At 46.4% G+C, this 14,777-nt stretch overlaps 2 protein-coding genes across 3 annotated transcripts in view; both read right to left on the reverse strand.

The window, feature by feature from the left end:
• SNRPE (small nuclear ribonucleoprotein polypeptide E) overlaps window positions 1-480 on the reverse strand; it is a 2,925-nt gene extending 2,445 nt beyond the window's left edge. Inside the window, exon 1 of the mRNA XM_018079592.2 lies at window positions 416-480. Coding sequence (XP_017935081.2) covers window positions 416-480 — 65 coding nt within the window. The remainder of the gene's footprint in view (window positions 1-415) is intronic.
• ZC3H11A (zinc finger CCCH-type containing 11A) lies at window positions 252-13,935 on the reverse strand. Of its 2 annotated transcripts, none has more exons than XM_018079613.2 (17): window positions 11,448-13,935; window positions 10,631-10,823; window positions 10,316-10,435; window positions 9,469-9,592; window positions 8,859-9,062; window positions 8,529-8,645; window positions 8,013-8,090; window positions 7,477-7,587; window positions 6,772-6,834; window positions 6,426-6,527; window positions 6,170-6,235; window positions 4,828-5,319; window positions 4,230-4,303; window positions 3,215-3,536; window positions 2,290-2,459; window positions 2,093-2,160; window positions 252-1,589 (listed from the first exon to the last, which is right to left on the reverse strand). In XM_018079613.2, the coding sequence occupies exons 2-17, from the start codon at window positions 10,682-10,684 to the stop codon at window positions 1,325-1,327; spliced, it is 2,430 nt and encodes an 809-aa protein (XP_017935102.1). In that variant the 5' UTR covers window positions 10,685-10,823; window positions 11,448-13,935; the 3' UTR covers window positions 252-1,324. The 2 variants fall into 2 exon arrangements, with proteins under 2 accessions (XP_017935102.1, XP_017935100.1); XM_018079611.2 differs by having other exon boundaries at window positions 8,010-8,090.
• Window positions 13,936-14,777: the final 842 nt, after the last annotated feature.

Consider the following 14,777-nt stretch of genomic DNA (forward strand, 5'->3'; position numbering starts at 1 on the left):
CTCCAGGCTGAGCCCCCCCAGCTCCCTCAGTTCTCCTGCTGCTCCAGCCCCTTCCCAGCTCCATTCCCTTTCCTGGACACGCTCCAGCCCCTCAATGTCCCTCCTGAACTGAGTGACCAGAACTGGACACAGGATTTGAGGTCCCTCAGCAGTGCCAGCACAGGGGGACAATCCCTGTCCTGGTCAACCCCTCTGAGCCCCCAGACCCCGCTCCTGCGCTTATTTATTTATAAACACTCAGCTACAGGGAAGGAGGAGGCGACCAGACGGTGTTTAATACAATTCCTTAAATAAAATACACATAGAAACCAGAACCAGGTCTGTACAGACACGAGCGGGGCGGGCGGAGGTGACCAGCCTACGTTTAATACCTTAAATAGAATACAAATATAAAATGGAAGAATAAAATATTTACAGAAACCATGGTATACACCAAAATCCCGCCTCCACGGGCTGATAGAGGAGGAGGAAACCTTCCATGCCCTCTTCCTCTCTCCCAGAGTCATTCCATGGGCATGTGAGACGGATGCTGGCGGACGTCAGGGCTGAGGAATTCCTTCAGCAGGATGAAGGATCGGCAGCTCAGGGGAGCAATGCTTGGAACCAAGAGGCACTTAAACCAATCCTTCCTTTCCCAATTCACTGCAGACAATGAGGAATCCTGGCTGCCCACCCCAGGATCCTGTTCCCATCGGGAAAAAGCACCCTGATAATTCGAAGTAAGGCTGGATGGACACACCCCAGCCACCGCCCTTGGCAGCGTGTTTGGTCCGAAATACTAATTAATCTGCTCCCTCCCTCCCCCAGCATTGTCATTAATTCCCCTAATTAAAGTCAAAATGACAGCGTACAGCAGTAAAACTCAAGAGTTGACATAGTAACTCCAGGCTTTGGGTACCAACTGTCCACGGGATCCGAACACGAAGCGCTGAAATGTGCTGAACGTTGGGTCGTGCCAGGGAGGGGGGAAGGTGGGAGCTTTTGTTTGAAGCCTTCGGAGTGTCACAGAATGAGCAGATCAGTTCACAACCACCACAGTCTGGAGATGGGATCTCTGTGTCCCCAGAAAAAAAACCACGAGTGCTTTGTCCACTCCGTGTGGAAGGAGCCACCGACAGTCCCGGGGAAAGTCAGGACAACTGAGTGCAGATCCTGCCTAATCCTACCCATCCAACTGTGCCTTCAGCCTCAGCTAGGAAAGGATCACCTCCACGTATCCAACAAAATATACAGGTTTGGGGGTTGTGTAGGGGGGAAGTTTATGTTTTTTTTTTTTGGTGTTGTTTTTTTTTTTCTTTTTTTTTTTTTTTTAAGACTGTGCAGTTCAGCTGTCAATCATCTCCGAAAGTTCCAGAAGGAGGTCATCCTCGTCCTTCCCTGGGTCCAGGTCAATCTCTGCTTCCAGTTTGCCTCCTGAGATTTCCCAAATGAGCTTCTCAAAGTCGTCTTCCACAGACAGAGGTGCTTTGGCAGAGCCCGTGGAGCTCAGCCGGCGCAGCTTCACCGGCACTTCTGAGGAAGCTGAAGTCGAGCTGGAGACCTCTGACTGTGCCAGGGAGTCTGCCTGGCTCCCGAGGTGCAGCTCAGGGCTGGGAAGAACAAGAGGGAACATCAGTGTGGGACACTCCTTACCTGGAATTTAACCCTCCTCCATCTCAACCCTCACACAGGGATTGTCACTCAGTTAACCTGGGACTACTTTTAAAAGTCCAGGATCAGCAGGTACAGTTGTCAGTTTGGGGATTTATCCATGAAGAAACACCTGGAGTCTGGGAAAGAACTGTCAGTACTTGTAGCCAGAGAGACCTCTCCATCTTTACTGATTTGACCATAAAAAGGGGAAGAAGTGAACCTCTACAGGCTCTCAGAAAATCCAAAGAGTCACTGAAATGCTGTACCCAAGTGCAGCATTTTAAGAAAACCACCTAAATAAGCATTGCTGCTACAGAAATTACTTCAAATTAATTGTTTCTTTGTTGGGATTTTGGCACTGATTACCTCGAAACTCAAAATTTTCCACATGTGAACAAACCCACCTGTTTCACGTGAAAGTGGCAGAGATCAAGAAAAGGGACAAAGGTGTGATTGTTACCTGCTTTGAGGTTTTTCCCTCCGAGGTATGGAGACCAGGCTGTCCTCTGGCAAAGCAGGAGCCACGGCCTGGGGAGAAGGAAGACAGTAAAAATCTTCCCTAGATATTTCAGTTTTCCACCTCTTCTCCCAGAAGAGGGCAAGATTTGGCCATAAACGTTCCTGGGGACCCCCAGCTGGCTCGAGCACTGTCCTTACCGCAGCTGCTTTCTTGGCTGAGGGCTCCTTGGTGTCCCCACCGGTGGCACTGAGGGGCTTCACGGCCACCACGGCAGTGGGGTGGCTCTCGGTGGCCTTGCGTTTCAGGGTCTGCCTCGGGGAGGACGTGGCTCTGCCATCCAGAGGCTTCAGGCACACCTTGGATTTGGCTGGAATAGAAGGAAGAGTGAGACGGCACAGCCTTGCTCTGCCTTGGGGCAAAAAACCAACAGGTTCTTAATAGTCCCACAGTCATAGAATTGGAAAATAGTTTGGGTTGGAAGGGACCTTAAAGATCGTCCCGTTCCACCCCCTGCCATGGGCAGGGACACCTTCCACTAGCCCAGGTTGCTCCAAGCCTTGTCCAACCTGGCCTTGGACACTTCCAGGGATGGGGCAGCCACAGCTTCTCTGGGCAACCTGTGCCAGGGCCTGCCCACCCTCACAGGGAAGAATTTCTTTTGTGTATCAAACCTAAATTTCCCCTCTTTCAGTGTGAAGCCATTCCCCTTGTCCTGTCCCTGTTTCCTGGTGAACAGTCCCTCTCCAGCTGCCTTGTAGCCCCCTCAAGTCTTGGAAGGTGCTGTGAGGTGTCCACACAACCTTCTGTTCTCAGGCTGCACACCCCCAGCTCTCCCAGCCTGTTTCCACAGGGCAGGTGCTCCAGTCCCTTTATTGACTCTGAGACCCCTCCTGGGCTTCCTCCACCAGTTCCACATCTTTCTTCTCTTGGGGGCACCAGAACTGGAGACAGGACTCCAGGTGGGGTCTCACCAGAGCAGATCAGAGGGGGTTCTCCCCTCCCTTGCCCTGCTGGCCACACTCAGTTGGATGTGGCCCAGGATTTGGTTTGGTTCCAGCACACGTGGCCCTTCTCCCCAGGCTGCTCTCCACAACACACCCTGAGCTGACACTCAGCACTCACTTTTAGCTTTCCTTTCCGGAGGCTGGGCTGCCTTCTTCCCTGGGGACACTGCAGGGTCCTTCTCTGGGCTTCCCACCCCGTCCTCCTGAGGCTTCACCAGTTTCCTCCTCCCAAGCTGATAAGCTGGTCCTGAAACCACGGCGGATTCAGGGCTCCCTGAGGGGGGAGTTTTCTCCTTGGCTGGTTTCTCCACTGGGGTTGGCACAGCAGCTGCTTCCTTCTGAAGCTTCTCCTGGCGTTGCTTCAGCTGCCGCTTCTCCCACATGATCTCCTCCAGGCTCTTCACCTGCACTGTGGAATTAGCTGCACTCTGACCAGAGGGCTAAAAAAAAATTAAAAAAGAAAAGGATTATTAGGACAAAAATCTATGGAGATTCCATTAGGAAAATCTGGGTGGCAACCCCTCCAAAATGGCTCCATGTGGCACCATTGAAATCCAACATTTTTTGTGTAAAATGCTGCCTGTAACAAGATCCCTGCTTTGCTCTGGTAATAATGTTTCAAAAGCCTGCAATTCCCAACACAGCAAGCTGCTTTCATGGAGCAGAAGACTCTAGCTGTACCCTCTCCATTCTTTTCAAGGACTACAAAGCCATACAAGCTCCCCCATACAGCCTGATGTCCTCTCCTGAAACCTCCAGCCTTTGTCACTGAAATACTCAGCTCAGAATTTCAAGACATGCCCAAAGTTTGCCAGAGAAAGTCACTGAGAACAAAACCATTCTCCCCACATTAACCTCTCATGCTAAGAGGTTTCATTGTGAGGTATAATCAGATTAATTCCAGGTTTTAGTTCAAATTAATTAATTAATTCAAAGTGAGGATTATGATGTTGTCTGGAAATGCTACTGGAAGTGACAGGACCTGGGACTTCACTGCAGCAAATACCAAATGAGGAAAGGTAGGAACACATTCCAACCGGGAGCAGGAAGTGAGTTTACAAACAAAACACAGCAAAATTTATCAGAAATTTTATGTACAAATGTATATATTGAAGTTTTCACAACAGACTCACCTCTGCAGGTGCAGAGACAGTTTTAGGAGAAGGTTTGTTCAGTTCCACTATCATTTTTTCTTCTCTTCCAGGTGCTTTAAAACAAGCAGAAGTGAAAAATAAGTATTTTGTCAACAGCAGAGGTAAAGAAACCTGGTTTCCTTGGTGTGTTTATTTTCTCATGTGTCAGGACAGAGGGAAAGGCTACAGGAAGCAATTCCTGAAGCGTCTCATCTCTCCCTCAATCTCTTTATATGTGGTTTATATAATCTTAACGATGAGGTCTTTAATGCCCTCGTTAACAAGTTGGTACATCCTTCCCAAACACACATATATCAATAAACACATATTCCAAAGAGGAATGTAACCCTGGATTCTGCACAGGGAAGATCCCATACCACAAACCAATGGCAGAAAAACACAAGAGAGAAATCAGACCACAAAGCTCCTCAAGGAATGAATTTTCCAGTGGGAAATACAGAAAACTATCACGCAGTTCGTGGAATATAACACGGTCCCTTTGACCTTGGTATTCACAGAAGGAAAAAGCGAAGGGAATCCTGAGGAAACTGGACTCCTTTCCCCAGGGAAGCACTTCCCCAGGGAGGTCCCTCCTTACCTATGAGCTTGGTGACCCGCAGCAGTTTCCTCCCTCTGAGGGCAGGCTCGGGCTGTGCGGGAGGAGCGGGCACGTTCTCCCCGCTCTGCTGCATCCTCAGAGCTTTCTCCCTCTTGATCTCCTCCAAGGTTTTGATCCGCACTTCTCCCGCTGGCTTGGCTCTTCCTGGCTCTGCCAGCTGCACCCTGCCAGGCACAGCTGGAGCAGAAATGCTCTTCCTGGGCTCTCCCTCGGCTTTTGGCTTGGCAGGAAACTCCTCCGCTTTTCCCTTCTCTTCCTCCAGCCTCTTGTGGTTCTTCTCAGCCAGGGCTCCCGAGAGGGATTTGATGCGGGCAGGGGGGGCAGGTCTGGTCCCTGGGCTGGGCTCCTCTGCCCTCCGGGCCTCACCAGGGGGCTTGGCCGGGGGCTCCCCCCGCCTCTGGCTCGCCCTCTCCAGGCGAATCTCCTCCAGGGTCTTCACCCGGATCTCCTCGATGGGCTTGGCAGCCTTCTCTGTCAGCAGCCAAAAAAGGGAAGCACCAGTGTTTAAACACAGTCCAGCAACATTTAGTCTCCAAAATCTGTCACAGCACTAAGGAGAGGGGTGTTGATGCTCTCCAAGATGATGCAGCTGAGATCAGTATCCTCTGCAGAATCATGGAATGGGTTGGCTGGGAAGGGACCTTAAAGCTCACCCAGTCCCACCCTCTGCCATGGGCAGGGACACCTTCCACCAGCCCGCAGTTGCTCGCAACCCCCATACCCAACATTCCCATACCTGGCCTTGGACACTTCGCAGGGATGGGGCAGCCACAGCTTCTCTGGGCAGCCTGTGCCAGGGCCTCCCCACTCCTAATATCCAATATCCAATCTAAACCCACTCTCTGTTGGAGTAAATCCATTCCCCCTTGCCCTGTCACTCCAGGCCCTTGGAAATAGTCTCTCTCCATCTTTTCTGTCGGCTCCTTCAGGCACAAACAGATCACCCCAAAGCCTTCCCTTCTCCAGGCTTAACAATCCCAATTAACAATAACATTCTCCTCCCTCTTTTAAACCATCTGAATTTTGAAAACCAGAACCAGTTATTTTGTTACTTCTTAGACCTTGTCTATCCATGGGCATCCCAAAACCCTGCTCCTGGGAATGGTTCTATCCTACTTGTGTGTGAGCAACTGCAGCTTCTGATGGTTCAGGAGCATCAAACCTTGATGAGACACATGTAGGAGCCACCTCTGTGAGAGCAGCCTCAGGACAGCTCAGCACCCCAGCAAGGGACAGAAGCTCTTTAAAATTAACTTTTAGGGCACTATGGAAGTTCATGGAAAGAAAAAAGGGGGAGGTGTATTTAATATCCAGTTATTACCTGTCTCTGTACTGCTCTGGTCAGAGGGCTGTCCCAGCCTCTCCCTCAGGGACTTCAGCACTTGAACTAAAACACAGAATAGAAAAGGTCAGGGAGACTGCAGAAATCCTGATTTTGTGAGATGAGACAGGAGATCACTCCAGTGGGGTTCACAGTTACCTTGAGCCCTCAACCAACATGCAAAAAGAACCACCAGAAGGAGAAACAGAAAAGCTAAGCAGAAAGTGTGGGTGTGAAATCCAGGTGTGTTTGGTACCTGTGCCTCTCCTGGGGGCTTTCTCAGCATTCTCCAGCAGCTCTGCCTTCCTGCCCAGCCTGTCAGCAACGTTACGCCTCAGAGGAAGGAAGGTTTTACCTCCTTCAGAAAGACACAAAGGGGAAAATACTTTCAGAAGGTTTCTCTGCAGGAGGATTTTCCAACAGTCAGCCACAGACTTCAGTCCTTCCAGGTTTATTTTCTGGTATTTTGCCTTTCAGTTGCTAACAGAATTTGGCTGGTTTGCAACCAGTGCACATCATGTAATTTCCTCCCCAAAAATACCTTTAAATATCATCATGTTTAGGTGAGGGCACCCAAAGAGCAGCTCACAAAAAGCTCTCACCTATGAGAGTTTTCCGTTTTCCCAGTCTGTCAGGAAGATTCAGCTGGATCACAGGATCCTCACCTAAAACAAAGAATCATCTGTTCAGTGCACAGAAACCAGCAGCCAGTAAAAGCATCATCCTTCCAGCCCATGCCCCTAAAAATGACACTCCTTTGGTAGCCAAACCCCATAACTAATGAATGACTGTGAGCAGAAGTGGTTCTCCATGTTTTCTGCCTTTAAAAGGAATTTATAATTTCCTTTAAAATTAATTTATACAGACTCCTATCACACAACTGCCACTGTCAGCCTCTTCAATGCTTCAAAAACTGGCTACTTGTATAATTCCATCTTCTCGATCTTCCCTTTCATTACTCCTGTTTTTAATTAACCTCTTCTCTGCACTCTCACTCTTGCTTTGCCATCAGCCCCTCCCTGCTGCTACTGCACTTCTACAACTCGACCTCAAAGTGCAATGTAACACATTTGAGAGTCTGGAGGATGTGATAAGATATGATCAGTTATGGCTTAATGAGAAAAACCTTGATCTTTCACTGCAGTGTAACAAATCCAGCACCTCCAGATTCCAACCCTTTCCAACACGACCAGGGCCTTCGAGCATCAAGTGGTTTGAATTAGAAAAGGCAGCCCCACACGTGGGAGTTCATTATTACTGAACAGTTTGATTTTTTGATTTGGGAGCCGTGAAATGGAAGTTCTCACCTTCCTTTGAGGACAGAGTCACAGTTCTCAGCACTGTCCTTACGTTTTCCTTCTCTGGCACAGGAATTGTCCGAGCTTGGAGCGGATCAACAGCAACTCCTGAGGGACCTTCTGCTCAGAGCACGGAACAAACGAGGATGTTTAGGGAAACAACCCAACCAAACAAAACAGGAGAACCATCACGGAGACCAAGAACACCAGTTACTCATTACTGCCAAACACACAACAAGCAGTGCATGCAAATAAGAGAGATGAGCAGTTTCCCCTTGGATTTGCCCTTGGAATTCCAAGCAGGAACACCAGCTGCTTCAGAAACAGCTCACATGCCAAAGCAGCTCAAGGCCCCCAAAAGTCTGTCCCCCAATCAGCTCTCAGGTGCAAAAACCATCTCCCACTCTGAGCCCAACAGTGCAACAAAAAAAAAAATCCTTCTCCTGCAAATTCCAGCCATCCAAGTAATATCAGAAGGATTAAAACCAAGGATAAGGTGAACAGAAGGCAGAAGGACAGGAAGATAGGGGATATTAACTCACCACCTTGTTTTTTGGCTTTTTCCTTCAGCTTCTTCAATTTGATTTCTTCGAGTGTTTTTATTCCAAAATTTAAATTGTCATCTGAAAGCAGAGAACAGTTCATGAAACTGAGGCTTAAGGGCATTTTGAATAAACCCTGTCAACACTCCCCATGAGTAAAAACAGCCCCAGAACAGATGGTATTTTGGTAAGGAATTGGCACCTTCCTTCACCCTCCTCCATCCTACAGGGTAAGATCTCCACTTCCAAGCATTAATGTAATGCAGAGGGATTAAAGATTCCTCTGGCATTTGCACAATGTCTGAAAGGACACATCTGCAGGCATTTAAACTCCATGTTGTGGCTCTGTTTTGTTCCACAAAAGCAAACCAGGAGGAGTTTACCTCCTTGGGACATATGACATTATTAGATGGGAATGACTCCCTTCAGTGACCTCATGTTCTATTGTGTTTTTAGAACATATTGCTTTCAATTGTCAAATTCTCCTTCCAATCCACCCTCCTACAGCTGCTGGAATACCTTGCTTTGTATTAGCATTGGATTTCCTAGTGGAAATCAGCCTCAATCCATTATGGGCTTCTGTGGCTGGCTGCTGGACAGGTGTTTTGGTTTCTTCTCCTTCTTCAGAAAGCTGGTCTGAAAGGCAAAAATAAACCAATTAATTTATGGAGTAGGGATCAGACATGATTGTTCATGTTTATGCAGCTCATACAACGACATTTCAACCCATAAAGATATTTAGGACTCCAGACTCTCGCCTGTAGTTTTAACCACTACAAAATTCAGGTATTATGTGATTTATATATTCACTTACAGTAGGAACACCTTCAGTAAGTAAAAAATGCTCACCATCATCATCTTCATCATCATCTGCAGCATTGATGACAACTGGAGGGTGTGTAGGACTCGGGACATTTTCTGAGTTCTCCACTTTCATCACCCCCCTCAGCTGTGGGGAGGGGTTGGACTGCACAGAGAGTTTGTTTTGCTGCAGTGACATCTGAGCCATTTTCACATCGTCCTCTGCAGACTCAGGTGGACTTGGGAGTGTGGCTGAGGAAAAGGAGATCATCTGTCACCTGGCTGTGTCAAACTGACCCCAGTGTTGCAGGTATGACAGGGAAGGTGGATAAGATAAACCCAACTGGCTACTACTGAATTTAGTTCCCTTATCCCCACCCCTGCTTACACTGTGGTTTCCCTCACACAGCTCCCCACCCAGAAAGGACTAAATGAGGGGAAAGGAACCTGAAAGGCAAAGATCACAGAGGAGCTGAGCATGAAAATAAAATTAAACCCCAGAACTACATTCCATTCAGCTGAGAGCCCGTGACTGCAGACTTCTCCCTGCACTCAGGAACGACCAATTCCTGGAGCCTCTCCAGTGTTTTACCCCATCCTAAGCAATATTCACGACTAAATATCGAAGAATTACAGAAAGTGGAGCTGAGAGACTCACTTTTGCTGGGGGGTAGGAAGAGCCCATCGACGTAACGGCCTTTGGTGTGGTGGAAAGCACAGTTGGACTTCTGGCAGCCCCCGGGCTGGTTCTCCCAGTAACAGGCGATCTCGCTCCGCTTTTTCTGAGGGAAGGGACAAAGCCAAGCTCAGACTCCCAAAGAGACTCACTTTCATGACATGTCAGAGACAGGGCTGTTGCAGGGCAGTGCTGAAATACCATTCCAAAGGTCAACTTCTCGCTAAAAATATTTCGGGGCACATAAACAGAGTTTGTGTAGGGGGGGGAACAACTAAATATTGTCTGGCTTTGCTTTGCTGTCGCTCAGCTGGGGAAGACAGGCCAGCCTGACACATCAACTCAGGGTTAAACTAGTACAAAACCCAAAATAATGGGATTATTCAGAGGGAAAAACGGCTTCAATTGCCCAGTTAAATCTATCTGAATTTATCTTTCAGAGCACTGGTTCCTTCCCATCTGATTTCTCCCCTCCCTGTACTGCTCCAAGAGGTCGGGATAATGTTATCTGAAGAAATTCAGGGCACAAGGAACCTGCCAGGCCATCTTCCAGCCCAGCCCTCAGGAGGCTGTTTCCCAGCACGTTTAAGCCCTGTGATCCATGGGGTTGTGCTTCTACCTCTGATTAAGCAAATAACATCAGCACCTAACACAAACATTTCCTGCCAAGATACACCTCAGAAATCGATTTTTCTTCCCCCAGCTTCCTGCCACCCCCCTCCTGGTGACCAATATCCCTTTAAAGCAGGTAAATCTATCCTGCAAAAGCACATTCACCCACCCACAGCACTGCAAAACGCTGTCCCTGCTTTGTTTTGCAAACACTCACATCGATCTCCATGTGTCTGAACCTGCAGACGTTCCTGAAACAACGACCCTCCTGCCAGAGGGTGCACACGGTCTCACTTCCCAGAGCAGCCTCACAGTGGCGGAAGGCACAGCTGTCTCCCTGGAATCCAAAGGAAAGCAGGAAAAAAAAGGGATATAAAACCATCCAGCCTACAAAAATGCCCACTTTCTTGGAGCTGGAAGCAGTTAATTCAGTTAACAGCAACCTGTGTGTCTCTTCGCATGCTTCCCCCTCCTTGCTTATAAAATAAGAAGGGAAACCCCAAATCTCAAAGGAAAATGCTCCCAAACACACCTTGTTGCACGTGGAATAGAAGTAGAAGTAGCAGTCATCTCCTTGGTTAGACATAATGGATAAATTGCTGGAATGAGCTCTCAGGGTTTGCTCTCAGGGTCTTCCTCCAGACTTGGCAGAAACTGGCTTCACTTTTCTGGGACTCAAAGTCTTCTACTGGCTTAGCAGTGAAATCTTCTTTTTAAAAGTAACCCTGAAGAAAAGGGATCAATAAGTGACAAATAACTGAGTAATGAGCATTTTTACAGCTGTTTTCTGTTAGTCAAATTTATCTTTTGAGGGGGGCAAATGTGTTGAAATCAGCTGGTCACAAAAACTCTGCCAAATTTGTGTAAAACCGCACGAATGTTGTCAGCACAAGGCCTGTTCTGGGGTTTTAATCACAGATATATATTGTGGAGCAGAGAAAAAACTGGAGTGTGGCTGTAAGCCTAAAAGTGAGCCACTTCTTAAAAAAACTGGTCATCATCTTGAGTTATTAATGATGCTGATATAATTTATATTGATAATATAATTGATACTGATATATTGATAATATAATTGATAATATAACTGATATTACCTTTCAAATTATGCCTTAATAATTACATATAAATAATAATAGTAATAACAGTATCTCAATATAACTGCTCAATAATAGCACATTAATATTATTTAATAACACCACATCTTAATAATATCCCACCTTTTGAAGTGACATTTGAATAGTATGACATTTGAAGTATTACATGATTAATCAATTACTAATAATTTCTATCACATACAAGAGATACATTAAACATTTTTCCAGTCCCTGTGGATTTTGGGGTTCACACACCTGGACAACTTCAGCACAGACTTTGATCTTCCCAGACATCCAGTTCCCTTCTCCTGTAGGCCGAACCAACACTTGAGTCCGTGAATTAATAACAAAGGGGTAGAAAGAATTTTCCTTCTCACATTGCCAAGGGAACCTCTCATCCACAATTCAAACTTAGGATGTGCTCTCAAACATCTTACAACTAATGGAGGAAGCAAGTCCATTGGAACACTGTCAGCCTGGAGACAGCCAGGGTTACTTAGCTCTTCCAAAAAACCACCAAAAAACCACCAAAAGAAGCCCCAGCGCATTTAAAGATGAACTTGGGATTCAAAGTGGCTGCAAAAATGAGGCTCCATCTTCCACAGCCGGGCAATTTCTAATTTTTTTTTTTTTTTTTTTAATAATTTAACATTCAGTAAGTTGCAATTTCTGGTCTTCCAAGATTTCTTCACCTATTAAGAAAACACAAAAACCTTCCCCCATCTTTATTACCTGTACAGAAAACCCCACATTTGTGTGTATAAACCCACATGCACAGATGTGTTTATACACACGCCAGAGGAGGGAGAATAAAGTGAGAGCGAGAGCAAAAATGAGAATTTCTGGCTATTTGCCACAGCAAACTGCAGGCAAAGCCTCTCATTTGGAGAAAACTGGGGGGAAAAAAATGAAATATTTCCATAATATCTGGATAAGAGTTGGGGGTGATGCTGCCAGGGGTTAGTTGGGATGGGGGGGTTTGGGGGCAGCACACAAACATCCCTCCATGCACACATAAACACATCCATCCAGGGAAAAAAAAACACAGCCATCCAGGGATAAACACAGCCATCCAGGGAAAAAAACCTCAGCCATCCAGGGATAAACACAGCCATCCAGGGACAAACACAGCCACCCAGGGACAAACACAGCCACCCAGGGGTGTCCATCCCTCGGGAATGGCTCTAACCCTCAGCAGACAGGTCAGGAGCAGGAAGGATGAAGCAGAGCAAGGACAAGCCCTGGGGAGCAGGGAAGTGCCCCCGGAGGGAGTGGCATGGCTGCATGGAACCAGGGCTTGGATTTGGGGAAATAATTTGGTTTTCCACCACATGCTATGAATTTGCTGTTCCCTAATCCGTGGATCCATCATCATCCATCGCTGCAAGATCATTTGGGAATGGCTCAGGTCCAATCCAGTTGATGATTTTTTGGTGCCACCAGAACCCGATTTCTTGAGCTACAGCATTTTTTTTTTTAATGTGAAGTCATGCACTTATTTTTATATTCTTATAAAATTAAGATTTTTAGGATTCTCGGTTTTTGACCTGCAACCAGACCAGCTAAAATTCAAACAAAAGTGATTTGCCCCTTTCACTGCACATTTCCGTGCAAAAGGATTTCGGATTCTTGGGGACAAAACTGAATGAAATCGTTCTTACAGATCAGTAATAAATGGTTGGAACCTTTTACTCACACAAACACTAGTGAATTTTCCAGAGTTTGGTTTGGTTTTTTTTTTTGGCAAGGAATTTTCCCAAATCTAAAATAAAGAGAGGAAAAGTTGGGTTCTCATACGTGTTATTGTTTTTTGACTGCTTCCCTTCTTCCACATCCATGGGATTATTCACTCTTGACCTTTAGCACCTTCAAAAACAGACTTTGTGTCATCCAGATTCCTTGGAACCTAATTCTAAAAATTCCCGGAGCTCCTACGTGTGGAGGTTCAAGGAGACACATTTTTCCAAGTGTTTTGCTTTTGGGAGTTTTACATTAAATCTCAAGGCCGAATTCTTCAGTTTGCTCAAGGCAACACTTCAATCGATGGTAATTAAGGGCCAGGGCTTGGCTGAGCAAAGGCATTCACACACAAATCACCAGGAATTCCCGGTCTGGAAGGTGGCATTTCCTTTCCTTGGGAAGTGAGACACACCTATAACTCAACATTCCTACATCCACCAGCTTGGGGGAAAAAAAAATCCCTTCAGATTGAGTTCCTTTAAACTAAATCAGCTCAGCAGTTTTCCATATTCCACTTTTGGGTTTCCATATTTCCATATTCCTGGTCAGAATTTGAATGGATCTTGTTTAAGGAACGGGAATAAAGCAAAACTTTAAAACAGTTAACAACAATAACAAAAAAAAAAAATCAACAAAAAACCCCACAAAAACCCCAACAAAAAAACCCTTAAAAGTTCTAAACTCCATAAAGGTAATTTAATTATAAAACAAAGTTAATTAAACACCTTTTTTTCTTAAATTTTAAAGTGGCAATCTGAGCGCTAAGCAAAAATCAACTGAATTCACCCCAGAAAATCAGAATAAAAATGAGTAACTCTGGTGCACTCAGCAGGCCTCTGATCCAAGTTGATGAGAACTTTAAACACTTTTTTTCCCCCAGAACTCCAGTGAAATGTTTGTATTAAGAGATTTTGAACCCATTTTGTAAAAAATTAAATCAAATAAAATAATTACAGATACAGTAGCTGAGGGTCAGGAAAAACATGACCAAAAGCAACGTAAACTTGATATATTTTAAGGGAAGATAAATAATAGAATGGAAATCTGTTCGGTGTATTTTAGAAGCTTCTCCTTCCTGGTAGTGCAGAACCAACCCCATTCCCTGTCTGATTTCCCACTTTCCTGACCTGCCTCTGTCCTGGATTGAAGAGCAAGAAGGAAGCAAACCTTTCTGCACCTCAAAAAACACCTGAGAGCAGATTCCTTGCACCTCCCCGTGGGGAATTTTTGGTTTTAAAGCCACAAGATTTCCCTGGAAAAGTCTCTCCTGCTGCTCTATTTGTGCCTTTAATTCCTTACAACAAATGTTTTAACCCTCCCATTTCTCCCCTGCAAGGGAGGAAAAGCACCAGGAACTACGTGTTCTACCCCCCCCTTTTCAACCACTCTCACTGTCCACCGGCTTTTCCTCCTCCAACAGGCACCAGGAATCAACCCCAAACCCAGGGAAGCTGCTACATCCACTCCAGGATGAGACAGGAATAATTAAATAAAATACTCCCGTTCTTTCCCTATTTCTGAACTCAATCCCGGGGCCTGGCAGCGATCTGCTGTGAAACCCCCCCCTCTCCTCACTGACACGTTTTAGTGAATCCCAAAGAAGCTCAGTTTCCCCTGGAAGCAGCCACTTGGAAAGGGGCCACTCCAGCCGGGAAGTGACTCCAAGAGGAAGTTTTTCCTGGAACGCCCGGACACATCCAGGGGCACCTCCAGGCCACCTGCTCAGCTCCGTGTGTGACCAGTTCAACCCCTGGTTCTGTTTTCCTCCCAATCCCCCCCGTCCCCGGAGATCTCCCTTTCTGTAGCCAAATAAACCGGTTTTACTGTGGATTTGCGGCCCAGAGC

This window comes from Manacus vitellinus, unplaced genomic scaffold (assembly GCF_001715985.3).
Source record: "Manacus vitellinus isolate BGI_N305 unplaced genomic scaffold, ASM171598v3 scaffold_47_pilon, whole genome shotgun sequence".
NCBI lineage: Eukaryota > Metazoa > Chordata > Aves > Passeriformes > Pipridae > Manacus > Manacus vitellinus.

Bases quoted from the DNA above. Each gene is read 5' to 3' on its own strand.
- ZC3H11A (XM_018079611.2), bottom strand. From the start codon at position 10,684: ATGTCTAACCAAGGAGATGACTGCTACTTCTACTTCTATTCCACGTGC. The intron at 8,091-8,528 runs GTATTCCAGCAG...CTCTGCTTTCAG, and splicing joins CAATGCTAATACAAAGCAAG to ATGACAATTTAAATTTTGGA. The intron at 2,161-2,289 runs GTAAGGACAGTG...CCTTCTCCCCAG, and splicing joins CAGCCAAGAAAGCAGCTGCG to GCCGTGGCTCCTGCTTTGCC.